This window comes from Ranitomeya variabilis, chromosome 3, assembly GCF_051348905.1.
Source record: "Ranitomeya variabilis isolate aRanVar5 chromosome 3, aRanVar5.hap1, whole genome shotgun sequence".
NCBI lineage: Eukaryota > Metazoa > Chordata > Amphibia > Anura > Dendrobatidae > Ranitomeya > Ranitomeya variabilis.
Window position 1 is genome coordinate 784692139 of NC_135234.1, and position 26350 is coordinate 784718488.

Sequence of the window (26350 nt, forward strand, 5' to 3'; positions counted from 1 at the left end):
TGCCCAATCCTGCGGGTCACCATGCAACAGAGAAATGACAATTTTTACCTGCTGGATGGGATCACCAGAGGAACGGGGCTTAAGAGCAAAAAACAGTTTACAGTTATTTTTAAAGCTCAAAAATTTGGACCTGTCCCCGAAGAACAGATCGGGGGTAGGAATTCTAGGTTCTAAAACAGGAGTCTGCACGATATAATAAGAAATACCCTGTACTCTAGCAGCAAGTTGATCCACCCGAGAAGCAAGTCCCTGAACATCCATGTCAACGCCTAACTCCTGAGCCACCCAGAAGTGAAGAGGGAAAAAAAAACACAACAGAGTACAGAAAAAAACATGGCTCAGCACTTTCTTTCCCTTCTTTTGAGATGCGGTTAACTCATTGTTGGCCAGTTGTACTGTTATGAACTGGTGGCCTAGGAGCAGCATGGACGAGCTCTGGAGTAGGTGGCCTCTATACTGACCGCAGACCCTGAACTTAACACATCAACTAGAAGTAGCCGTGGGATGTTCCTGTCACTCCCTAGACACCTCGTCACGACCGGAGGACTAATTACACCTAAAGAAAGAAACAGGAATACTATCTTGCCTCAGAGAAAATTCCCAAAGGAAAGGCAGCCCCCCACAAATATTGACTGTGAGAGGAGAGGGAAATTACAAACGCAGACTGAAAACAGAATTTAGCAAAGGAGGCCACGCTACCTAGAAAGAAAAGACAGGACAGAGTACTGTGCGGTCAGTATAAAAAATACTACAAAATCCACCACAGAGAATAGAAAAATCTCCACACCTAACTAAAGGCATGGAGGGTAACTCTGTGACTCCAGAGCTTTCAACTTGGCTGAATAAATCTTAACACAGACAAAGCTGGACAAGAAAAAACATAGCAATTCACAGAACTTAAGTCCACCGCATGTGGACTGCAAAAACAGAGCCAGGACTTATCTTTGATTTGGACAATCCAGAAGGAGAAACCAAGCAGAGATGTGGATCCCTAGAAAACAACACAGCACAACAGCGTCATTACTGGGCACCCGGCGAGGAGAATAATGAATGACGGACTGGGATCTTGTCAGATTAGCGCCGTAAGTTCTTGTCATTTAAATTTATCCACCATAAAGCGAATATTGGATCTAGGAGGCACAGTCATTACCTGGCCTTTACAGAAGGAGCTTCTAACCTCTGACCACTGATAATGCCCAGACACAGGTTCCACTAATAAAGGGGGAAATCCGTACGTAATATTGTTCGTAACATAACATTTGAGAAGTGAGCATGATGGTTTCTGCGATTGGTAAGAAATGACTAATAAGCAGCCGGTAGTCGGAGCCATTATCCTGACGGACACGGAGAATGACCGAGCCTAGTGTCATATATAGAGATTAGTGCGATCCTGGATCAGGAGGAACCTCATTACTAAGTGATCATGAATATACACAAGATCTTATAAGTAAAAAATACACGACTACCTTTTAGAAACAATCCTGCTGCCCCTTTATTGTGTATCTCGACTAAATTACATAAAACCTAAGAAATCCCCATGGTCGTCCTATTGGTTCAGGTGGGATCAGTGGAAGCCGGATTCTACAAGACATTAAGACAAGAACGTGTGTTACCTGTGTAGGAGACGACCAGGGGCGCAGTCGTGGCCGGGCGTAACTGGTCTGTCAGACCCTGGTCTCCCTCTACATAAAAATCACATCTCACTCTGGGCTTTCTTCTTCTGTTCCCGTCTTCTGCTCCTTCAGGAATTTCCTTCTGCTCTTCAGGGTCACTTTCAGTCGCTTCAGAATAAACCGATACACAGTCCAATTGCAAATCAAAACGGGTAACTTTACTTGAGACATTTTGCAGCACATCCTCGTCAGAAACCGTTCCAGCATCGAGGTCCATATAGTTCACATCCTGTACTCTCCCTGTACTCCACTCCATGTCCTCTCGTACATTACGGGGCAATAGCGCCATAGGCAGCATCATCTTGGTGTAGGTTCACTACGTTTGAGGATTCACTCATCCGTTTCACTACGGATCTCCCCATCCTACCCGATCTGTCTCCATTGTATCCATCCTGCCCCATGACCCAATCCTGCCCCATGATCCTGCACGATCTGTCTTCGATCCTGCCCCCAGTGTCTCCAATCCTGCCCCGTATCTCCATTCTGCCCCCTAAGTCTCCAGCATTCTGCCCCGTGTGTCCAGCATTTCTGCCCCCAGTGTCTCCAGCATTTCTGCCCCCAGTGTCTCCAGCATTTCTGCCCCCAGAGTGTCCAGCATTCTGCCCCGTGTGTCCAGCATTTCTGCCCCCAGTGTCTCCAGCATTTCTGCCCTCAGTGTCTCCAGCATTCAGCCCCCAGTGTGTCCAGCATCTCTGCCCCCAATGTGTCCAGCATCTCTGCCCCCATTGTGTCCAGCACCTCAGCCCCCAGCATCTCTGCCCCCATTGTGTCCAGCACCTCAGCCCCCAGCATTCAGCCCCCAGTGTGTCCAGCATCTCTGCCCCCAATGTGTCCAGCATCTCTGCCCCCATTGTGTCCAGCACCTCAGCCCCCAGCATCTCTGCCCCCATTGTGTCCAGCATCTCTGCCCCCATTGTGTCCAGCATCTCTGCCCCCATTGTGTCCAGCATCTCTGCCCCCAATGTGTCCAGCATCTCTGCCCCCATTGTGTCCAGCACCTCAGCCCCCAGCATCTCTGCCCCCATTGTGTCCAGCACCTCAGCCCCCAGCATTCAGCCCCCAGTGTGTCCAGCATCTCTGCCCCCAATGTGTCCAGCATCTCTGCCCCCATTGTGTCCAGCACCTCAGCCCCCAGCATCTCTGCCCCCATTGTGTCCAGCATCTCTGCCCCCATTGTGTCCAGCATCTCTGCCCCCATTGTGTCCAGCATCTCTGCCCCCAATGTGTCCAGCACCTCTGCCCCCAGTTTCCAGCATCTCTGCCCCCAATGTGTCCAGCACCTCAGCCCCCAGCATCTCTGCCCCCATTGTGTCCAGCACCTCAGCCCCCAGCATTCAGCCCCCAGTGTGTCCAGCATCTCTGCCCCCAATGTGTACAGCATCTCTGCCCCCATTGTGTCCAGCACCTCAGCCCCCAGCATCTCTGCCCCCATTGTGTCCAGCATCTCTGCCCCCATTGTGTCCAGCACCTCAGCCCCCAGCATCTCTGCCCCCATTGTGTCCAGCATCTCTGCCCCCATTGTGTCCAGCATCTCTGCCCCCATTGTGTCCAGCATCTCTGCCCCCAATGTGTCCAGCACCTCTGCCCCCAGTTTCCAGCATCTCTGCCCCCAATGTGTCCAGCATTCTGGCCCGTGTCCCCTGGATTGCCGCTCTCAATAAAAAAAAAAAAAAAAAAAACACGAGTTCTTCTCACCTGTCCGCGCTCCTTCGGGGAATCTCCCTCCACGCAGCGTGCACTCGCCGGCGACTGACAATGACATCAGACGCTGGCGAAGTGCGCGCTGCGGCTGACGTCAGCTGCCAGCCTCCGATTGGCTGGCGGCTGTTAACTATTGACCCGCGGCCCGCACGTAAATAGCGCTAAACTGCCGCAGCGCCGGTAGGGGCCCGGTGAGCAGATGAGACAGGGCCCAATGCGGGCCCTCTCTGCCCACCGGGCCAATACGCCAGTCAGGGCAGTAATGAGCGGTAGCCAGGGGGCCCCCCCACACCATTGGGCCCTGGGCTACCGCCCAGATTGACCTAATTATAATCCACCCCTGACGAGGTTCATACCCCGAGATGTTTAATAGATGGTTTTCCATACCTTTCCAAAGGGGGCGTATCCAGCCCCTCAGTGATGTTACTAGCAGAGGGTATAAGAGGTTCAACCTCATTTTAGTCTTTGTCTTTTGCAGGGGGATTCAGCTACGACAGGCTGTGCAATCTGACCGGATAATTTGGGAAGGTCCCCTCCCCCACACAACCACATGGCGTATCACTATCTGAGATGACTGTGGTTTTTTTCACCTTTAATCCCTATTATTTTGTAACTAGATCGTGGGCCGATTCTAACACATCGGGTATTCTAGAATATGTATGCAGTATATAGCACAGGCCACATAGTATATAACACAGCCCACGCAGTATATTACACAGCCCATGTAGTATATTGCACAGCCACGTAGTATATAACACACCCCACGTAGTATATAGCACAGCGACGTAGTATATAACACACCCCACGTAGTATATAACACACCCCACGTAGTATCTAGCACAGCAACGTAGTATATAACACAGCCCACGTAGTATATTGCAGTGACATAGTATATAATACAGCCAACATAGTATATTGCACAGCAACGCACTATATTGCACAGCCCACTTAGTATATTGCACAGCCACGCATTATATAACACAGCCCACGTAGTATATAGCACAGTGACATAGTATAAAACACAGCCCACGCAGTATATAACACAGCCCACGCAGTATATAACAGCCCATGCAGCATATAACACAGCCCACTTAGTATATTGCACAGCAACGCAGTATATTGCACAGCCCACAAAGTATATTGCACAGCGATGTAGTATACAACACAGCCCACATAGTATATTGCACAGCCGATGCAGTGTATAACACAGCCCACGTAGTATATAACACAGCCCATGTAGTATATTGCACAGCAACGCAGTATATTGCACAGCCACGCCGTATATAGCACAGCGATGTAGTATATAACACAGCCCACGCAGTATATAACACAGCCCACACAGTATATAACACTGCCCACTCAGCATATAACACAGCCCACGTAGTATATTGCACAGCCCTCGCAGTATATAACAGCCCACGCAGTATATAACACAGCCCATGCAGTATATAACACAACCCACGCAGTATATAGCACAGCGATGTAGTATATAACACAGCCCACGCAGTATATAACACAGCCCATGCAGTATATAACACTGCCCACTCAGCATATAACACAGCCCACGTAGTATATTGCACAGCCCTCGCAGTATATAACAGCCCACGCAGTATATAACACAGCCCATGCAGTATATAACACAACCCACGCAGTATATAGCAGTGTGGGCACCATATCTGTTAAAAAAACAATAAAAAATATAGTTATATACTCACCTTCCGGCGGCCCCCGGATCCAGGCCAAGCCTTTAGCGATGCTCCTCGCGACGCTCCGGTCCCAGTAATGCCTTGTGGCAATAGGTCTCGCAAGACCGCTTTGCATTGCTGCAATGCACTCTTGGGACCAGAGCGTCGCAAGGAGAGGGAAAGGGTGCCACGGACGCTGGAAGGTGAGAATATGTGTTTTTTTTAATTATTATTTTTAACATTATATGTTTTTACTATTGATGCTGCATAAGCAGCATCAATAGTAAAAAGTGAAGCGGTGTTTAAATCCCGCCCCAATATCGCTGATTGATCAGTGACCCGGGATTTCCATTATGGAAGTTACAAACAGATGGAAGTACCCCTTAGACCAGAGGTGTCAAACTGTATTCCTCGAGGGCCGCCAACAGGTCATGTTTTCAGGATTTCCTTAGCATTCCACAAGGTGCTGGAATCATTCTGTGCAGGTGATTAAATTATCACCTGTGCAATACAAAGAAATCCTGAAAACATGACCTGTTGGCGGCCCTCGAGGAATGCAGTTTGACACCTCTGCCATATATATATATTATATTTTGTCTAATATATATATATATATATATATATATATATATATATATATATAGTCTCATTTTGGTAATATCTTTTTATATACTTTTGTAAACACTGCCTAATCTTTTTGGAAGTAAAAGCTATAATATTTACTAGTCTCATCCTCCATGCACTAAAACATACCCCCAGCGTCCTCTGAAGTAAATTATGCTACTGATTGGGTTGGCTCCTGACCCGCTATTAGTCATAGGAATAGGAGCTGGTGGCAGCAGATTGTACGGAGCTTGTTGGGTAACACTGGCAGCAACGGAACGGGGTTTATAATTGTATTGCTCGGCTGTGGCTGGGAATAATTATATCGCTCTCACTGCAGTATGTGCCAAATAGCCAGTACATAGCAGGCAGCCTTTCTGGTGAATAATTATCCTAGGTGCAGTTCCCTGACCGACCTGAGGGTAAGGGGGGCACCAGAGAGCTGCAAGTTCCAAACCTGAACTGGGAAGTTGGCTAGAAATAAATCCCTGAAGAACTGGGGCAATCAAACACCCCCCGGTTCATGACATATTGGAACGGAGCAGTGGGATGATTAAAATATCCCCCCTGTGATTCATGACAGATACCAACACTAAGTAATGAGTATAAAAGGACGGATACAAGGTGTTCTAAATATTAAAGAAAAATAAATGTGAAAATTGTGAGCGGAAACATCAGCCCCTGCCTGGCCCTCTCTGGGGCCCGCCTTATTGGTAATGTCAGTATGGCTCGTCTTCCGAGAGCACCCGTCCCTCTGCAGCATCCTGCCTGCCCGTCCTGTGCCTCTGGCCCACCCGTCCTCTGCTTTTGGGGCACCCGGCCTGCCTGTCCGTCCTCTGTGGCACCCGGCCCGCCTGCCCGTCCTCTGCCTCCTGCCTGCCCATCCTCTGTGGCACCCGGCCCGCCTGCCCGTCCTCTGCCTCCTGCCTGCCCATCCTCTGTGGCACCCGGCCCGCCTGCCCGTCCTCTGCCTCCTGCCTGCCCATCCTCTGTGGCACCCGGCCCGCCTGCCCGTCCTCTGCCTCCTGCCTGCCCATCCTCTGTGGCACCCGGCCCGCCTGCCCGTCCTCTGCCTCCTGCCTGCCCATCCTCTGTGGCACCCGGCCCGCCTGCCCGTCCTCTGCCTCCTGCCTGCCCATCCTCTGTGGCACCCGGCCCGCCTGCCCGTCCTCTGCCTCCTGCCTGCCCATCCTCTGTGGCACCCGGCCCGCCTGCCCGTCCTCTGCCTCCTGCCTGCCCATCCTCTGTGGCACCCGGCCCGCCTGCCCGTCCTCTGCCTCCTGCCTGCCCATCCTCTGTGGCACCCGGCCCGCCTGTCCGTCCTCTGCCTCCTGCCTGCCCATCCTCTGTGGCACCCGGCCCGCCTGCCCGTCCTCTGCCTCCGGTCTGCCCATCCTCTGCCTCCGGTCTGCCCGTCCTCCGTGAGATCTTCTCATTGTCCTTACTTTTGATCTTGACTATTCCGGACTTTTTGGGCTGATTTATTATTTGTTTAAAATCACTTATCTTTTGTATTCATTGATGTTTTTTGCGCCAAATTCTTCAAGATGGCGCCTGTGGTTCATGAACTTTGCAGGAAATAAAAAATCCTCTGCATTATTAATTTAAAGGTTTTATAAATATTCAGACGTCCAAAGACCTTCGGGGCAGGAGGACATTTGTGCAAATATCTGGAAAACTCCATTCACAACGGTGAAGATAAATAATACAATCAGGACAACGCAGAAAAAACGTTAACCCCTTACTGACATACGGGGTACGGGGTCATCTGCTGGCTGTGATAAGGTATGGCGCCCGGTGTCTGTACCTGGACCTCCACTAGTCTGTATATGAATGAGGCCACAGTGGAGCACGGGACTCTGTCTGTCCTGGATGCAGCTAGTAGGGGGCAGTGGATGTGATCGTTCGGACCCCGATTCCAGCCATGTGGCACTAAGGCTACGTTCACATTTGCGGTCAGCGCCGCAGCGTCGGGCGCCGCAGCGGCGCCGCATGCGTCATGCACCCCTATATTTAACATGGGGGCGCATGGACATGCGTTGTGCTGCGTTTTGCGCCGCATGGCCGCAAGCGTTGGACGCAAGAAACGCATCAAGTTGCATTTTTTTTGCGTCCAACTTTCGGCCAAAAACGACGCATGCGGCGCAAAACGCAGCGTTTTAGCGTGCGTTTTGCCGCGTTTTTGTTTGCGTTGTGCGCTGCGGCGCCGACGCTGCGGCGCACAACGCAAATGTGAACGTAGCCTAACTGAGCTGCTCTGTTTTCTCTGCTGCAGATCTAGCAATGCTCTGAATGTTGAGCTCTGCACAGCCCCATCCACACCTCATTGTCTCCCGTGTACACTGTGCATAGCCAGAAAGCTGCCAGCATTGAGGGTGGGGTCACACAAAGCTCATTAATTCCTGATAAAATTGCAGCAAGCAGTGCAGTGACACGTCCCTGCCAGTCCATCTTGCTGCTCTCAGATGACATAGCAAATAAACTGTAGAGATTCCCATAAAGTAACAGCGACCGTCGTCTACATGACAACCGCTGGGACCGCTCTGCGACTTATCTGCTGGTAGATGTAAGAGATATCACGGTGCAGGGGCTGAGAGCAGTATGCAGGCCTGAGGTCACGTAATGAAGGCGTAGGCAGCACCCGCTCCCGCCTCGTGGGCCCCTCGCTCTCCCGCCTCGTGGGCCCCTCGCTCTCCTGCCTCGTGGGCTCCTCGCTCTCCCGCCTCGTGGGCCCCTCGCTCTCCCGCCTCCTCGCTCTCCTACCTCGTGGGCCCCTCGCTCTCCCGCCTCCTCGCTCTCCTACCTCGTGGGCCCCTCGCTCTCCCGCCTCGTGGGCCCCTCGCTCTCCCGCCTCGTGGGCCCCTCGCTCTCCCACCTCCTCGCTCTCCTGCCTCGTGGGCCCCTCGCTCTCCCACCTCGTGGGCCCCTCGCTCTCCCGCCTCCTCGTTCTCCCACCTAGTGGGCCCCTCACTCTCCCGCCTCGTTGGCCCCTCGCTCTCCTGCCTCCTCGCTCTCCCGCCTCGTCGGCCCCTCGCTCTCCCGCCTCGTCGGCCCCTCGCTCTCCAGCCTCGTCGGCCCCTCGCTCTCCCGCCTCGTCGGCCCCTCGCTCTCCAGCCTCGTCAGCCCCTCGCTCTCCAGCCTCGTCAGCCCCTCGCTCTCCAGCCTCGTCGGCCCCTCGCTCTCCCGCCTCCTCGCTTTCCTACCTCGTGGGCCCCTTGCTCTCCTGCCTCCTCGCTCTCCCGCCTCCTCGCTCTCCTGCCTTGTGGGCCCCTCGATCTCCCGCCTCCTCAAGCTCCCTCCTCGTGGGCCCCTCGCTCTCCTGCCTCCTCACTCTCCCGCCTCGTCGGCCCCTCGCTCTCTCGCCTCGTCGGCCTCTTGCTCTCCAGCCTCGTCGGCCCCTCGCTCTCCTGCCTCCTCGCTCTCCCGCCTCGTCGGCCCCTCGCTCTCCCGCCTCGTCGGCCTCTTGCTCTCCAGCCTCGTCGGCCCCTCGCTCTCCAGCCTCGTCAGCCTCCTCGCTCTCCCGCCTCGTCGGCCCCTCGCTCGCTTTCCTACCTCGTGGGCCCCTTGCTCTCCTGCCTCCTCGCTCTCCCGCCTCCTCGCTCTCCTGCCTTGTGGGCCCCTAGCTCTCCCGCCTCCTCAAGCTCCCTCCTCGTGGGCCCCTCGCACTCCTGCCTCCTCGCTCTCCCGCCTCGTCGGCCCCTCGCTCTCCCGCCTCGTCGGCCTCTTGCTCTCCAGCCTCGTCGGCCCCTCGCTCTCCTGCCTCCTCGCTCTCCCGCCTCGTCGGCCCCTCGCTCTCCCGCCTCGTCGGCCTCTTGCTCTCCAGCCTCGTCGGCCCCTCGCTCTCCTGCCTCCTCGCTCTCCCGCCTCGTCGGCCCCTCGCTCTCCCGCCTCGTTGGCCTCTTGCTCTCCAGCCTCGTCAGCCCCTCGCTCTCCAGCCTCGTCAGCCCCTCGCTCTCCAGCCTCGTCGGCCCCTCGCTCTCCAGCCTCGTCGGCCCCTCGCTCTCCAGCCTCGTCGGCCCCTCGCTCTCCCGCCTCCTCGCTCTCCTACCTCGTGGGCCCCTTGCTCTCCTGCCTCCTCGCTCTCCCGCCTCCTCGCTCTCCTGCCTTGTGGGCCCCTCGCTCTCCTACCTCGTCGGCCCCTCGCTCTCCTGCCTCCTCGCTCTCCTACCTCGTCGGCCCCTCGCTCTCCTGCCTCCTCGCTCTCCCGCCTCGTCGGCCCCTCGCTCTCCCGCCTCGTTGGCCTCTTGCTCTCCAGCCTCGTCAGCCCCTCGCTCTCCAGCCTCGTCGGCCCCTCGCTCTCCCGCCTCCTCGCTCTCCTACCTCGTCGGCCCCTCGCTCTCCTGCCTCCTCGCTCTCCTACCTCGTCGGCCCCTCGCTCTCCCGCCTCGTTGGCCTCTTGCTCTCCAGCCTCGTCAGCCCCTCGCTCTCCAGCCTCGTCGGCCCCTCGCTCTCCAGCCTCGTCGGCCCCTCGCTCTCCAGCCTCGTCGGCCCCTCGCTCTCCCGCCTCCTCGCTCTCCTACCTCGTGGGCCCCTTGCTCTCCTGCCTCCTCGCTCTCCCGCCTCCTCGCTCTCCTGCCTCGTGGGCCCCTCGCTCTCCCGCCTCCTCGTTCTCCCACCTAGTGGGCCCCTCACTCTCCTGCTTTGTCGGCCCCTCGCTCTCATGCCTCCTCGGCCCCTCGCTCTCCCGCCTCCTCGGCCCCTCGCTCTCCCGCCTCGTCGCTCTCCTGCCTCCTCGGCCCCTCGCTCTCCCGCCTCTTCTGCCACTGTTGATGACACATTATCTACAGGATAATCAGCCGAACCATGTAAGAAAATCATTTATTAAAATCAAACCAAACAGCAAAAGAAAAGTCACAGCAGCCAGAACATTTCTGAGAGGACGGCGGCGGCACTGATGTCAGGGTCGTACTGGGGGCCCATATCTACAGATCCAGAGTAATGCAGCCCTGATGGCCTGGTCCTACTTGTGGCTCCTACCTTTGTCAGTACCTTGGCCCTCAGGAACCTGATCAGACAAGGATGAAGACGGGGAAAGGAAAGTCTCTAAATTACAATCATCAGACCGAGAAGACCCCAATAATAATGTGCAAATCTGCACTCCCTGAGATCAAACAAAAGCATCAGCTCCAGTGCTGAACTCTCCAGAAAATCCAGATCAGTGAGGTGCTGTCTGTACCCGACGTGGGGCCACCAGAGTGATGGACGTGCTATCAGGCCTCATTCAGACTAACGTTGGGTGCAATGGACCAGACACAGAGCACCCACTGGTGACAGCCAATATGCGATGTGGATCCAATCCTGACAAAATTCATCTGAACGAAGCCGAAAAGGGGTGAGGTACACAAGGAAGGCGATAATGTCACCGGGTGAAAGTTGGGAATTGTAGAGAGACAAACCAGAGAGTGGAGAAAGATGGGGCTAACCCAACGGCGCTAACCCAACGGCGCTAACCCGATGGGGGGCTTGTTCTGACTCTGGATGGTTTTGCAGCATAATATAAATGTGACTTGGGCAGTTTTTACTCTTCTTGCATCTACAGATCCTGGTTTCAGTGGCTTCTGTTATCTCTTGAGGAAGGATCCAGACGCATCTCCACCATCACGATCATCAATCATCATTTCTAACTATATTCTTTTGTTTTCTTGATCCTTTTTATCTGGAGAATTCAGCTGTGGAAGTGATCTTCACAGTAATGACTTCAGAAGTGCTGGGTAGTTTGGTGTCCCCCAACCAGTCACTGGGTCCCAACTGGGAGCAGCACAAAATCCTTGTGCGAGAACCTGGTCATCAAAACAAGAGAGGTGACATCCTTCTGTGACCTGTGGGTGAGAGGAGAAAGTGTCAGGGGATCATTCGGATGGGTGCTGGAAGGTCAGGATGGAAGGTCGGGGGTAGCTTTGGACACCTGGGATCATTAAGGGGAGGGGTGGCGGAGGGATCGGGGGTAGACTAGGACATCTAGGATCATTAGGAGGGGGGTGCCAGAGGGGTCGGGGGTATACTAGGACACCTGGGATCATTAAGAGGCAGCGTGCCGGAGGGGTCGGGGGATAGACTAGTGGTTAAATTAAAGTGTGCACAACCAAATCTGGTGCACGGGTAGGTTCCCAAACCGTAATCAATAAACAATATAAAACCCGGCACTCAGTTTGATGGTAAGAAGAAATGGCAAATTTATTGTATCCCAAATCCAACAAAACGTTTCGGTCTCACAACGGGACCTTCATCAGTAACGTAAATTGGGATAATGCTGGAAGTAAGTGACTATATGACCTGTCTACCAGAAGAGCTCTAGTCAATATAATGTAGAATGTCCAACAAAGGAAGAGAGGTTACAGCCTATACGTGGGCTGTCATTGCGGCGTCCACTGCTGAATGGTCGGTGACCGACAATAAATTTGCCATTTCTTCTCACCATCAAGTTGAGTGCCGGGTTTTGTATTGTTTATTGATTACGGTGGGGGATAGACTAGGACATCTAGGATCATTAAGGGGAGGGGTGGCAGAGGGGTCGGAGGTAGACTAGGACACCTGGGATCACTGGGGGGGGGGGGGGAGGTGTCGGGGTAGACAAGGACACCTGGGATCATTAGAAAAGGGGGTGTCGGAGGTAGACTAGGACACCTGGGATCATTAAGAGGCAGCGTGCTGGAAGGGTCGGGGGTAGACTAGGACATCTAGGATCATTAGGAGAGGGGTACCGGAGGGGTCGGGGGTATAGTAGGACACCTGGGATCATTAGGAGAGGGGTGCCGGAGGTAGACTAGGACATCTAGGATCATTAGGAGAGGGGTACCGGAGCTGTCGGGGATATAGTAGGACACCTGGGATCATCAGGAGAGGGGTGCCGGAGGTAGACTAGGACATCTAGGATCATTAGGAGAGGGGTACCGGAGTTGTCGGGGGTATAGTAGGACACCTGGGATCATTAGGAGAGGGGTGCCGGAGGTAGACTAGGACATCTAGGATCATTAGGAGAGGGGTACCGGAGGGGTCGGGGGTATAGTAGGACACCTGGGATCATTAGAAGAGGGGTGCCGGAGGTAGACTAGGACATCTGGGATGGCTGCCACATGTGGGTCTTGGAGCGTCATTAGTGCACAGTGAATATGTCCGTATATCTGATCTTGCTGGTCGTGCCCAGGCTGCAGTCATCGTCACCACAATCCTCCATGACTCATCATAAAGGTGATTCCATAGTGGATGAGACGCCTGGACCACGTGGTTCACGAATACAACTTACATCATATAGGGCATCGGTGCCGTTCCCACGTAGACGGTACAGCGCTGGATTCACAAAACCCAAAGGGGAGAGACCTCTCTGTATCCGCTGATCATTAATTAGGGCGAGAATCCCACCGAATACTGGGGTGGAGGCCTGCAACGTGACAATGAAGGTACAGGGATGACTGCCAAGAGACTGCGCTCTGAATGCTGGTGATGGGTCGTGCGCACATCTACACCAACCACACGTCATTCAGGAACTTTCCAGAAAGAGGAGAAACTGGGACATGAGTGAGAAGAGGGCAGGCGCATGATGGAGGATACTAAGAAGGAGACGGAGAGAGGAGGAAAGAGGCGGGAAAAGGCCAGAGAAAAGAGGAGCGAAAAAGGGACGGGCCAAGGGAGAGGAGGAGGGAAGAGACAAAAGGGAGAGGAGGAGGGAAGAGACAAAAGGGAGAGGAGCAGGGAAGAGGCCACGGGAGAGGAGCAGGGAAGAGGCCACGGGAAAAGAGAAAGGAACAGACCACGGGAAAAGAGAAGGGAAGAGGCCAAGGGAAAAAGAGAATGGAAGAGGCCACGGCAAAGAGAGGGAAGAGGCCACGGGAAAAGAGACCAGAGGACAGGAGGGAAGAGGCCGGTCGGAGAGAAGAGGGAAGAGGAGGAGAGCGGGTGAAAAAGGCCTGGGTGAGGAGGCCAGGGGGAGGGGGAAGGGGAAGAGATGGGGGGAGGAGTAGGAGAGACCAGAGGAGAGGAGAAAAATGGCCGGGGGAGAAGAGACCACAGGAGAGAAAAGACCAAAGGAGAAGAGGGGAGAAAAGGCCAGGGGGAGAGGCCAGTGAAAGAAGAGACGAAGGGAGGAGAGAAGACAGATTTAGACGAGGGAGGCTGGAGGTCTGGGTGGGTTGTCGAAGGTTGGTGGGCAATTTTTTACTGTTTACTCCTAGACTATATTTTTTGCGCATCACAAATGTATGACTACAACATGAACAGGAAGATTGTTTTTGGATACTTACAGAGGTTCCCGACACCCAGGGGATTGGGACACGATTCATCACCACCCAGTAGTTGTCAGACAGGGCTGCCACGTCGGGATATGCCCGCCCGCTGCGGTTGTAGTAACTCTCTGGTGGCATCTTCACTGAGGACGTGAAATACTGTGATACTGCAGAGACCTTGGGGATATACGAGCAGGGTGACCCACAGAGCTCCTCGGTCCTGACCAGCAGGTACTAGGACATCATGGCACCTTACCTGGTAGTCGGGCATAGGGAAGACATTGCTGAACCCTCCCCCACTGATGTAATCTGTCACCTCATAAGTGACCTGGAATGGGTTCTTAAAAGACGTTCCTCCCACAGTGGTCACATAGGGGCTGTGGAAAGACACAGCTGTGAGGCTCCCAATGTCCAGTGCATGGACCCCCGGGTTCATGGTACATCTGGACTCTCACCTGGAGGCCGGGAAGCTCGGGCGGAACACGTTTTTGTCTTTAGACACTTGTCGGCATCCGGCGCCATCATCACCTGGAAAATCAGCAGCAAATGGTCACTGAAGAAGAGTTGTTGGGCACAAGAGAGGCAGAATGAAGTCCTTCAGAAGCAAAATTGTTACAGGCATTGTGGTGAAAGGTGGATTTATACAACGGAAGAACCAGACTGGCTGCACAGGAGAACACGAGGGGAAGGTGCAGTGCAGACATTGCCGTTGGTGCACATATGTCCGGTGATAATGGAGGCGGCAGCTAAGCGCACATCGTACTTGTGGGAGATTCTACATAGTGACGACCATTCCATCCTGACAGAATCGCATTGGTGACCTCTGCCTTAATGTTTGCTGGGTAAAGGTTCCCCAAGAGTGATGGCTCGTATGAGACCGGCACATAGAACTGGCCCCAACTGTCTGTATTTTGTATTTTCGCTTCTGGAGCCAGTCCTGGCATCCGGGGGTGACCGAGGCTTATGGATCTTTGGGAGTAAATGAGCGATGTGACCTCAGTCCATTCTTACATGGACTCATGATTTGATGGGACGTCTGATAATTAGGTGTCGTGTTTCCTTGTGAAGCAGGAGCTGGAGGAAGGAGTTTCAAGTACAGCCGTCGATCGCCTCGGTTCCTCCACTTCCACGCTTCACACATATCACCGCAATAAAGGGGTTGTGTTAAAGCCCCAGCGGTGATCGCTGTCATTTACAATCTTATACAAAAAACGGTTGCACTCTCTCGTGCTAAAGCATGTCGATGTGAAATATATGAAATATGAAGAGCAAGACTTCTGAATACTAGGAAAAAATGAGACGCTTTGCACATAATTTGGCCAAATCATGCCTGCCCATCAACCAACGTCAAAGTGGTCTCAAAAAATCTTCCACAATCTTATGTCTTGACAAAATAGAGCGAAGACATTTCCTGAGATCCATTCATCAGTCATGATAAACCCAACACATGCAAATCAGGCAGGGAGTGCACTGGGGGCGTTTCAGTTTTGTGCAATTGCTTCTTCCAAGTGCACTGACACGCTCCCATCGATCTCTGCAGGAAAGGTAAGGACGTGCGGCCATCCGGACCCCGACTCTTGGTGTGGGACGGATATTACCATCTCATGCTCAGTGTTTCCTGGAGAACGTCTTCTGAAGGTTTAGTTATGGGGGAATAGAGACTAGTCTGAGCCAGGGTGCAAGCTTCTCATGGTGGATCTTAGGGGGGCCAGCGCGCAGCCGCTCCTCGCTACACCCTGGATTCCTGCTCCATCAGACAAGAGTGGGGGACTGCTGCAATACGACAGACGGGACTCCACCTGCCTCTGTGTCACGTTCACCCATGGCCACGTCTTCAGATTGATCGATACTTCGCTCATTGTAGGGATTTTCAATATTTTCCTCAACTTGTGTTCAGCCTCTCACCCTAATGTATGGCCCCGAGAAGACAGCAGAAACCATGGGGGGCAGGAGCCAACTATTACACAAGTAGCCAGCATCAGACAAGTTCCCTGGATAAACGTCCCATTGATGACATGAAAGTTATCATTTGTCGCCCTATAAACTGGTGTCAGCGTATGGGGGATGTAAGGAAGGAATCGCAACGAGGAGGAGCCCTGATTACTGCAAGGTACGAGCACAAGGCCTCACATCAGGGCTTGTTACTATTGATAAGCGAGTGCACTCGTTGCTCGGGTTTTCCTATTTGTATTAGTTAGTGCTTGGAGATTTAGTTTTCATCCCGGCAGCTGAATGATTTACAGCTATTAGCCAGGCTGAGGGAATCCCCATATGTAATCAAGCTGGCTAGTAGCTGTAAATCATTCAGCTGCCGGGATGAAAACTAAATCTCCAAGCACTAAAAAAGGAGGACACCCGAGCGTGCTCAGGAAAACCCGAGCAACAAGTACACTCGCTCATCACTACTTGTTACTGCTCTCTGTCCGTGTCTATGGATGATCCACTGTCCAGGACAATCCGTGAGGCCCCACAGATGATGAGAGTTGTGAACCCTACTTGTATCTAGTTACCTGATGCAAACAGGATGGAGAGGCCCCGGGCGGCCGCCTTCATGAACTCCACGTTGATTCTCTGCATGAAAGCCAGGGAAAGACTGTCTTCATCATCACCGTAGCTGATGGTGTGGACCCAGGGGAGAGAGGTCATGTTACTCAGCAGTAATATCCAGTCTAGGAATGGCTCCTGGGACTCGTGGCGGCCTGAGGAGGAGTCACACTGGTGAGCCCGTGTACAAAGCAGGGAATCACAAAACCTCGAGAGAAGCACCTAAACCTAAAACTTACCGGGGTTACTGAACACCCAGGTGGATATGTTGGCGCCCATACTCATGATGTACTCCACATCCAAGCTGGCCTCTATTCCGGCCCGTCCTCCGCCCTGCTGTCCGACCACCTGATCCACCTCACGGCGGTGCTCAAAACTTTTTCCGAAGAGGCTCATAAACTCGGAGAGGTCAGCAGGACTGAAATACTGCTCCAGAAACTGAGAAGAAACCACAAATGTGTAAGAAGTAGTGATGAGCGAGTATACTTGTTGCTCAGGTTTTCCCGAGCACGCTCGGGTGATCTCCAAGTATTTGTTATTGCTCGGAGATATAGTTTTCATCGCCTCAGTTGCATGATTTATGGCTTCCAGATACGCTGAATACATGTGGGAATTCCCTAACAAACAGGCATTCCTCACATGTATTCAGCGTATGTGGAAGCCGTAAATCATGCAACTGAGGCGATGAAAACTATATCTCCAAGCAATAAGAAATACTTGGAGATCACCTGAGCGTGCTCGGGAAAACCCGAGCAACAAGTACACTCGCTCATTACTAGTAAGGAGGTGTCCCCCACTCCTCCCGCTCTGTTCATCACCCACAGGACATTTATAGGGTACGTCAGACGAGGGTCTCCTCGTATGATAGCGAAGAGGTTTTGGTCAGACCAATCTATGTGCGGAGGCCAGTCCTGACTCTGTGGGACACAAGAGAAGATCATCATCTTCTCACACAGGAAGCTCAAAAATCCTGACAGAGGATTATCCAGGGGACATATGCCTGAACCCGGGAGACACGAGACCACCAGGGCAGGACACACTCAGCCTCCTACCATCATTGTGTCGGATCCTGGGAAATCATCTGCTCCTGTTCCCCACAGAGACATATGACGTAACATGTGTTCCTCTAGTCTGGGGTGCACAGACCCCGGACCTATATGCTATCACACAGGTGTCCAGACACCATAGAAATATCCATGTCAGGGTCTAATCAAAACATGTGAATGATGCAGCCAATGCACATGGGAACCACGCGTCACTGCAGAAGATGCGGGGTTCTACTCATCAGTTTACACAAAATATCTGGAGAAATGTGTGAGCATCTACTGCCGTGAGCCATCATGAGCACCACTCAATGACAGTGGCGCATCTACTGCCGTGAGCAGCTGTCAATGACTGTACTGCTGTTAACCATCGTGAGCGCCTCTCAATGACTGTGGCGCATCTACTGCCGCGAGCCATCGTGGGCACCTCCCAATGACTTGCACATCTATTGCCGTGAGCACCTCTCAATTGCTGTGGTGCATATCTAATGCCATGAGCCATTGTGGGCATCTCCCAAAGACTGTCACATGTACTATCATGCTCCGTAGTGGGCACCTCCCAATGACTGTTGAATCTACTGCCACAAGCCATTGTGGGCACCTCTCAATGACTGTTGCATTTATTGTCGTGAGCCATTGTGAGCGCCTATCGATGACTGTGGTGCATCTACTGCTGCAAGCCATCGTGAGCACCTCTCAAATGACTGTGGCACATCTACTGCCGTGACCCATCGTGGGCACCTTCCAATGACTGTCGCATCTACTGCCATGAGCCATTGCTTGTACCTCTCAATGACTGTCGCATGTACTACCATGCACGATAGTGGGCATCTCTCAATGACTGTCACATCTACTGCCACGAGCCATTGTGGGTACCTCTCAATGACTCGCATTTACTGTCGTGAGCCATTATGGGCACCTCCCAATGACTGTAGCGCATCTACTGCCATGAGCATCTCAATGACTGTGGCGCATCTACTGCTGTAAACCATTGTGAGCACTTATCAATGACTGTGGTGCATCTACTGCCGTGAGCCATTGTGTTACCTCTAAATTACTGTCACATCTACTGCCACGAGCCATCGTGGGTACCTCTCAATGACTGTCGCATGTACTACCATATACTGTACCATAGTGGGCAACTCTCAATGACTGTCACGAGCCATTGTGGGTACCTCTCAATGACTGTCGCATTTACGGTCGTAAACCATAAACCATTATGGGCACCTCCCAATGACTGTAGCGCATCTACTGCAGTGAGCACCTCTCAATGACTGTGGCGAATCTACTGCCGTGAACCATCGTGAGCACCTCCCAATGACTGTACCGCATCTACTGGCGCAAGCACTTCCCAATGACTGTACCGCATCTACTGCCGTGAGTCGTCGTGGGCACCTCTCAGACTGTGGGGCATCTACTGCTGCAAGGACCTCCCAGTGACTGTCGCATGTACTACTGTGCACAATCGTAGGCACCTCCCTACTGACTGTGGTGAATTTACTGTCGTGCGCCATTGTGGGCACCTCCCAATAACTGTGATGCATTTACTACCATGTATCATCGTGGGCACCTCCTAGTGACTGTGAAGCATTTACTACCGTGCACCACCCAATAAATGTGTTAGGGTTGGCGGATTGCACTAAACATAAATAAAGATGAAATGTGTCAGGAAATAGGAAGAAGTTCTGATTACTTCAATTACACATACAGGGCTCTCAGCTGCAGTTTCCTGTGCCTGCCAGCAGAAGGCTATAATGCTAAACCCCTCATTTCCCCCCTTCTTCAAGAATTTTTATGACTTTGAGCTGCGAAAGCAGGTTTCCTTAAACCCCTCACCCCACCTCCCACCTGATACTGGCTAAAACTGGTACAGAAAGAATGGGATTCTATTGGTCTTTTAAGGTTATGTATATTAGCAATGATCAGGGCTAGAGATATAAGGATTATATATTCCGGATGTCCATCAAGAGATCTATAACTCCCTGAAATCGCTAAAAGCTAAAGTCCACGAGTGCAAGGAGCGGGTTTCTCCATAAGAGGGTCGTGTAACTACGCAGTGTTTACACTTAAAAGAATCTCCCAGACATGATGCACCTCCTGATCAATGTGTCGTCCGTATATGAGGTTCATACAGAGAGCTATGTCTAAAAATGGTTTGTCAGAACTCTGAGAAAAGAGGAGAGCATTTCATAACTCAGCCCACTTAGTGATGTCACGACCAGAGGTCATATCTTAACCCTGCTGAGTTGTGAGTAAGTCTTTTGTCAAGAGCCTAGCTGAAATACAGATGTGTGATATGCATCTTGATGTGTCCCCTGAGCACATGGTTGGCCAGGAGATGAAATGATCTGAATGAAATGTAAGTGTTTTTTCAACTTTAAACCCATTTTATTTGTAATTGTATTGTACATACAATACTGGTCTTTATAATATATTTTTACTTCTGTAAACACTGCCTACCTTTTTTGGAGTAAAATATAAAATTACTAGCTTTGTCACTCCTTGCTCTGTAACGTATAGTCACGTCCTCTGAAGAGAATTACGCTACTAATTTGGGTTAGCTCCGGACCCGTTAATTAACAAATTGGAGCTGGTGGCAGCGGGATTTGTCCTGTGCATTTGGGAGGCTTTGTAGCTGCCGGCGGCGTTGATAATTATTGTTCCCGCCTGAGTGGGAGTAGTTATATCGCCCTCGCTGCACTGTGCCCATTAGCCAGTACAAACTAAGGCAGACTTTCTGGCGACTAATTATCCTAGGTGCAGTACCCTGTCCGACCTAAGGGTAAGGGGGCGCCAGAGAGCTGCAAGTTCCAAACCGGAACTGGAAAGTGGGATATAGATAAATCCCTTTCAGAAAGAACCAGGGGCAACAAAACAACACTGGCACATGACAAATTGGTGAGTGGTGGGGATGATAAAGGTATCCTCCCCGTGAACCGTGACATATTGCGATCGCAACCCGGGGTCCACTGTGGGGAGATGTAAAACCGCAGCTAGTGAACAATGGTGGAAGCGTGCGGCAAGCGATCTAGAAAGCACACGGGGTTAAAGGTCACCTGATGTGAACAGAAAGTAATTACCCAGCTTCACAGAGGGGTAGAAACGGTATTACGCAGTTAGATGCCACGCTAATGGAAATGACGCAATGAGAAATTCCCTTTTACTTCACAGGTGAGCGCTGTCCTCTAAGGGGCAAGGTAACAGGTAGTGGATACAGACACAGCACAGCATATGCACACACACACACAAACTCCTCTCCGGAGGTGCCGGAATTTTAAAGGCTATACGCCCGCCCTGAGCACACGCACAAACTCCTCTCCGGAGAAGCTGGAATTCTAAAGGCTATACGCCCGCCCTGAGCACATGCAAACTAGTCCACACCACCGTAGTGTTCCACACACGCATGTAACGTAAATGATCTTAGCGCACCGACGGGCGCGCCAAAGGTCTTTTATAGATTGGCACAATCAGACAGGACCTTGCTCGTGGGCGAATCCGGACGCACCACAGGTCCTGAGCAGCTGACGGCCAACCACGAGCATGCTCAGTGGAGTGATATTGGGATTTAGATCCAGGAAGGTCTGTGTACTGCCGCCTATTGCTAGTTACTATAGCTGTAACTGGAGAGCCAGCAGTAACTAGACAAACAGCAAGAGTCTGAGCAAGACACTGAGACCGAAGTCTCTGCTGAGCAGGCTCCTCTGCGGTCGAAGAATGGGAGACTGCAGAGGGAGACAGGGCTTGGGATCCCGGCGCCTAAAAAACTGGGCCATATCTTACTCCAGTGCTCCCTTCACCAGGGTCAGGACTGTGCGGAGCAGCAGACAACGCAAATCTATAGGGTAGAGAAAAGGCCACAGGATTTTTTTCTGATTCTCTTTGGGTGAATGGCCCGTATGATCAAGCTTGAGGGAAGTAGAATATATCCAATCCATGCTGCTTCCTCTCCTGAGAGCGGAGGGGAATATATGAGGTCTGTGCAGCCCTCTCTCCTGAGAGCGGAGGGGAATATGAGGTCTGTGCAGCCCTCTCTCCTGAGAGCGGAGGGGAATATATGAGGTCTGTGCAGCCCTCTCTCCTGAGAGCGGAGGGGAATATGAGGCCTGTGCAGCCCTCTCTCCTGAGAGCGGAGGGGAACATGAAGCCTGCGCAGTCCTCTCTCCTGAGAGCGGAGGGGAATATGAAGCCTGCGCAGCCCTCTCTCCTGAGAGCGGAGGGGAATATGAGGCCTGCGCAGTCCTCTCTCCTGAGAGCGGAGGGGAATATGAGGCCTGTGCAGCCCACTCTCCTGAGAGCGGAGGGGAATATGAAGCCTGCGCAGTCCTCTCTCCGGAGAGCGGAGGGGAATATGAGGCCTGTGCAGCCCTCTCTCCTGAGAGCGGAGGGGAATATGAAGCCTGCGCAGTCCTCTCTCCTGAGAGCGGAGGGGAATATGAAGCCTGCGCAGTCCTCTCTCTGGAGAGCGGAGGGGAATATGAGGCCTGTGCAGCCCACTCTCCTGAGAGCGGAGGGGAATATGAAGCCTGCGCAGTCCTCTCTCCGGAGAGCGGAGGGGAATATGAGGCCTGTGCAGCCCTCTCTCCTGAGAGCGGAGGGGAATATGAAGCCTGCGCAGTCCTCTCTCCTGAGAGCGGAGGGGAATATGAAGCCTGTGCAGTCCTCTCTCCTGAGAGCGGAGGGGAATATGAGGCCTGTGCAGCCCTCTCTCCTGAGAGCGGAGGGGAATATGAAGCCTGCGCAGTCCTCTCTCCTGAGAGCGGAGGGGAATATGAAGCCTGTGCAGCCCTCTCTCCTGAGAGTGGAGGGGAATATGAGGCCTGTGCAGCCCTCTCTCCTGAGAGCGGAGGGGAATATGAAGCCTGCGCAGTCCTCTCTCCGGAGAGCGGAGGGGAATATGAAGCCTGCGCAGTCCTCTCTCCTGAGAGCGGAGGGGAATATGAGGCCTGTGCAGCCCTCTCTCCTGAGAGCGGAGGGGAATATGAAGCCTGCGCAGCCCTCTCTCCTGAGAGCGGAGGGGAATATGAAGCCTGCGCAGTCCTCTCTCCTGAGAGCGGAGGGGAATATGAGGCCTGTGCAGCCCACTCTCCTGAGAGCGGAGGGGTATATATCCGGCCCCTTTCCTCGGAGAGGTATATATCCAGTCCCCTCTTCTGGGAGTGGAGGGGTATATATCCATCCAGTGCGGACCTCTCTCCTGTGAATGGAGTGTGTAAGGAGCTGGTCTTGTTCTAAAGACTACTGGACCAATGGACGTAGAGCTGAGTATGCGGCCCTAATGGATGCAGACTTTATCCAGCACGGAACACCGGTTACGTCGAACTTCTTGTGTTTTATTAGAAATTTGCTTTCTCATCAGTTTAAGCGCACCAATTTCACCTGGAAAATGTTGAGCTTCAGGAATCAATGGTTCCGTTCAGTGACAGTAAGCAGAGGAAGGCGAGCAGGGTGGATATTATGTATAAGATAAAGGTAAACGCAATCATTCCATTACTCTTGTTAGTGTCTCACAGGCATCAATTCAGCCATTGTTTCAGGAGACTGTAGAATGATTCTTGTTCTATGTTAATTTGTGAACGCCTGCTGATTAAGTATTGCACCATCCTACTACAGTTTACTAACCTACACAACGTAGGTAAATATGCAGATTATTTGAACAATCAAACAATGGTGGATCACCTCCCCCCCAATCCTGTGGAAGAATGTCCACAGGATTGGAGTGGGGTCTAAGGGGTAACGTTTCTCCTTATGGAGAGTGACATACCAGCTGGCTTGTCAAGGTAAGGAGGCTTATTTGCCGTGCAATGCTCCTCTGGGAAATTAAATATGCAAATTGCCTCTTCTGAGAAAAAGAGGACTTAACTCTATAGCACCACCTGTTAGAAGTAGCGATCCTACAAGTCACAATCAACCCTCTAACGAGTCGTGCAATATGACTTAGGATAAAAGCCAAATCAGTATCTCAATTCGCAGACACGGTGTTTCGGGCTGTTGGCCCTCGTCAGTGTGAAGCATGAGAACTGTCACTCTCCATAAGGAGAAACATTACCCCTTAGACCCCAGTCCAGAGCCTCTCACTTAGCCAAATCAGTTCTCATGCTTCGCACTGACGAGGGCCAACAGCCCGAAACACCGTGTCTGCGAATTGAGATACTGATTTGGCTTTTATCCTAAGTCATATTGCACGACTCGTTAGAGGGTTGATTGTGACTTGTAGGATCGCTACTTCTAACAGGTGGCGCTATAGAGTTAAAGGGGTTGTCCACTACTTTCAATTATCCCCCCAATGTATCCCCCCGGGGCCCCTGATGAATTGTGTAAATACCTTGCGTTGCCTTTTTCCCCTGTGAGCGGCGCTATGCTGGTGGCTGAGTCCGGGTCACGTGATCCCCAGGCTGCAGCCACCGCTAATTTCCGCCGACGTCACGTCAATTTCCAGACTCTGGAAATTGACGTGACGTCAGTAACAGGCGTGTCCCAGCCGCACAGTCAGCAGTCACTCAAGGGTGACTGGGCTGTGGGCGGGACTGTGCTGTGCTGGGGGCGGGGCTGTGCTGGGGGCGGGCGGGGCTGTGCACTGCAGGTGTCTGGTGCTGGGATCTGCTTGCTGAGATGTGCTGCGGCGGCGGCTGATCCCGTGGCTGCGGCCGGTCCCGCGGCGGCTGGTGCGTCGGCGGCCGCTGGTGCGTCGACGGCCGGCCCCGCCGCGGCGGCCGGTGCCGTGGCGACGGCTGCGGCCGGTGCTGAAGGTGGCTGTGCGGTGGTGGTGGCGGCGGCGTTGTCTCTGTGTGCAGGCATGTCCGATGGGACTACAAGTCCCATCGGGCTCTGCCTGCTACAGTGACAGTGAGTGACACATTAGCCAATGATGGGACAGTAGTAGTCCCATCATCCGGCTAATGTGTTGAATGTAAAAAAAAAAAAAAAAGAAAAAAAAAACCACATATACAGTACATACATACATAGAACACATACAGGACATGCGCCATGCGACGACATGCTGCATGCGACGACATGCTGCATGCGACGACATGCGCCATGCGACGACATGCGACATGCGCCGACATGCGCCATGCGACGGCATGCGACGACATGCGCATACAGTACATACATACAGTACATACATACAGACATACATACAGACATACAGTACATACATACATTACATACAGTACATACATATAGACATACAGTACATAAAACAGAGTACATACTCACCATCACTTGTCACTTTGATCCCCGAAGCCAGTGTCATCTGTAAAAAATATTAAAATAATAAACAAACACTATACTCCCTGATCCGCAGAAATCCAATTAAAACGAGTGTCCCACGACGATCTCCCGTGGAGAGCAGGAGCATCAGCTGACGCAACCACTCACCAGGGGCACCAGGAACACAATGAAGGGAGGAAGGTATCCCTCCACAATGTATTCCTACGCCCCTGTGAGAAAATAGTCCCTAGTCTCACTTTATGGCATGCTGTATGAGAAAGTTCCCACGCAGCTTTTTGCCATAAAGTGAGACCAGTGAACTTTAGTAACCTCAGTGATACACTGCAGGAGCCATTGCCTCCTGTCAGTGTGTCACTGAGGGTCCTATAGAGCGGTGACATCAACCCTAACCCTAACCGTAAACGTGACAGAAATACGTGGCACGTGGCACTTACATACGTGGCACTTAAATCCGTGGCACTGAAATCCGTGGCACTTGCATAGGTGGCACTTGCATCCGTGGCATTTAAATCCGTGGCACTGAAATACGTGGCACTTGCATAGGTGGCACTTAAATCCGTGGCACTGAAATACGTGGCACTGAAATACGTGGCACTGAAATACGTGGCACTGAAATACGTGTCACGTGGTACTTAAATACGTGGCACTTACATACGTGGCACTTACATACGTGGCACTTATATACGTGGCACTTACATACGTGGCACTTATATACGTGGCACTGAAATACTTGGCACTGAAATATCGTGGCACTATGACTGTCAGAAAATGTTCATTAAACGGTTAGGGGTGAGGTTAGGGATAGGGTTAGGGTTTGGATCCCTTTATCACCCTGATGGTGGTGGGTGGTGTTTCAGTGTTTTTTTCTGGTTTTTTCTATAAAAACGCATGCGTTTACATAGACAGCAATGCATTTTTTTGCCGCAAATAAACGCATGCGTTTTTTTGCGGCAAAAAAAGCCGCTAAAAATTACTACAGGTTGCATTTCTGCAAATGAACGCGCGCGTACAAAAACGCATGCGTTGCCGAAGACGCGTCAAAACGCATGCGAAAAAACGCATGCGTATTTAATGTTAAGTATAGGAAAAAAACGCATGCGTTTTTTAGCGCTAAAACGCAGCGTCCAAAAACGCAAGTGTGAAACCAACCTCAGTGCCGGAATTGGCGCATCTTACAGATGCGCCATTTCTGGGGTGGCTGCGGACTGGTATTTGTAGCAGGGGGGGGGACCAATATCCATGGCCCCTCTCTAGGCTATGAATATCTCAATTATTAGGGGAACAGATAGGGCAATCTGTCACAAAGACAGGGATCGTCGGACGGTGTGCTGCCTACCTGGCGCTCGAGTCCGACACATCGCTGATCGGGTGGACAGATTACTGGGAGGGGCTGGTGAGGACCCAGCGGTCATGGTGCACATTGGCACAAATGACAAAGTTAGAGGTAGGTGGAAGGTCCTTAAAGATGATTTCAGGGAATTAGGCTGCAAGCTGAAAGCAAGGACCTCCAACGTGGTATTTTCCGAAATACTGCCTGTACCACGTGCCACGCCAGAGAGGCAACGGGAGATTAGGGAGGTTAGTAAGCGGCTCAAGAATTGGTGTAGGAAGGAGGGGTTTGGGTTCCTGCAGAACTGGGCCGACTTCTCAGT

At 52.3% G+C, this 26350-nt stretch overlaps 1 protein-coding gene across 1 annotated transcript in view; it reads right to left on the minus strand.

Annotated features, from left to right (window-relative positions):
* Positions 1-10461: 10461 nt before the first annotated feature.
* TPP1 (tripeptidyl peptidase 1) overlaps positions 10462-26350 on the minus strand; it is a 56589-nt gene continuing 40700 nt past the window's right edge. Inside the window, exons 7-13 of the mRNA XM_077299001.1 lie at positions 16665-16863; positions 16392-16580; positions 14337-14409; positions 14138-14258; positions 13900-14058; positions 12906-13040; positions 10462-11481 (exon numbers count right to left, since the gene is read on the minus strand). Of these exons, the coding sequence (XP_077155116.1) occupies positions 11347-11481; positions 12906-13040; positions 13900-14058; positions 14138-14258; positions 14337-14409; positions 16392-16580; positions 16665-16863 (1011 nt within the window). The 3' untranslated portion in view covers positions 10462-11346. The remainder of the gene's footprint in view (positions 11482-12905; positions 13041-13899; positions 14059-14137; positions 14259-14336; positions 14410-16391; positions 16581-16664; positions 16864-26350) is intronic.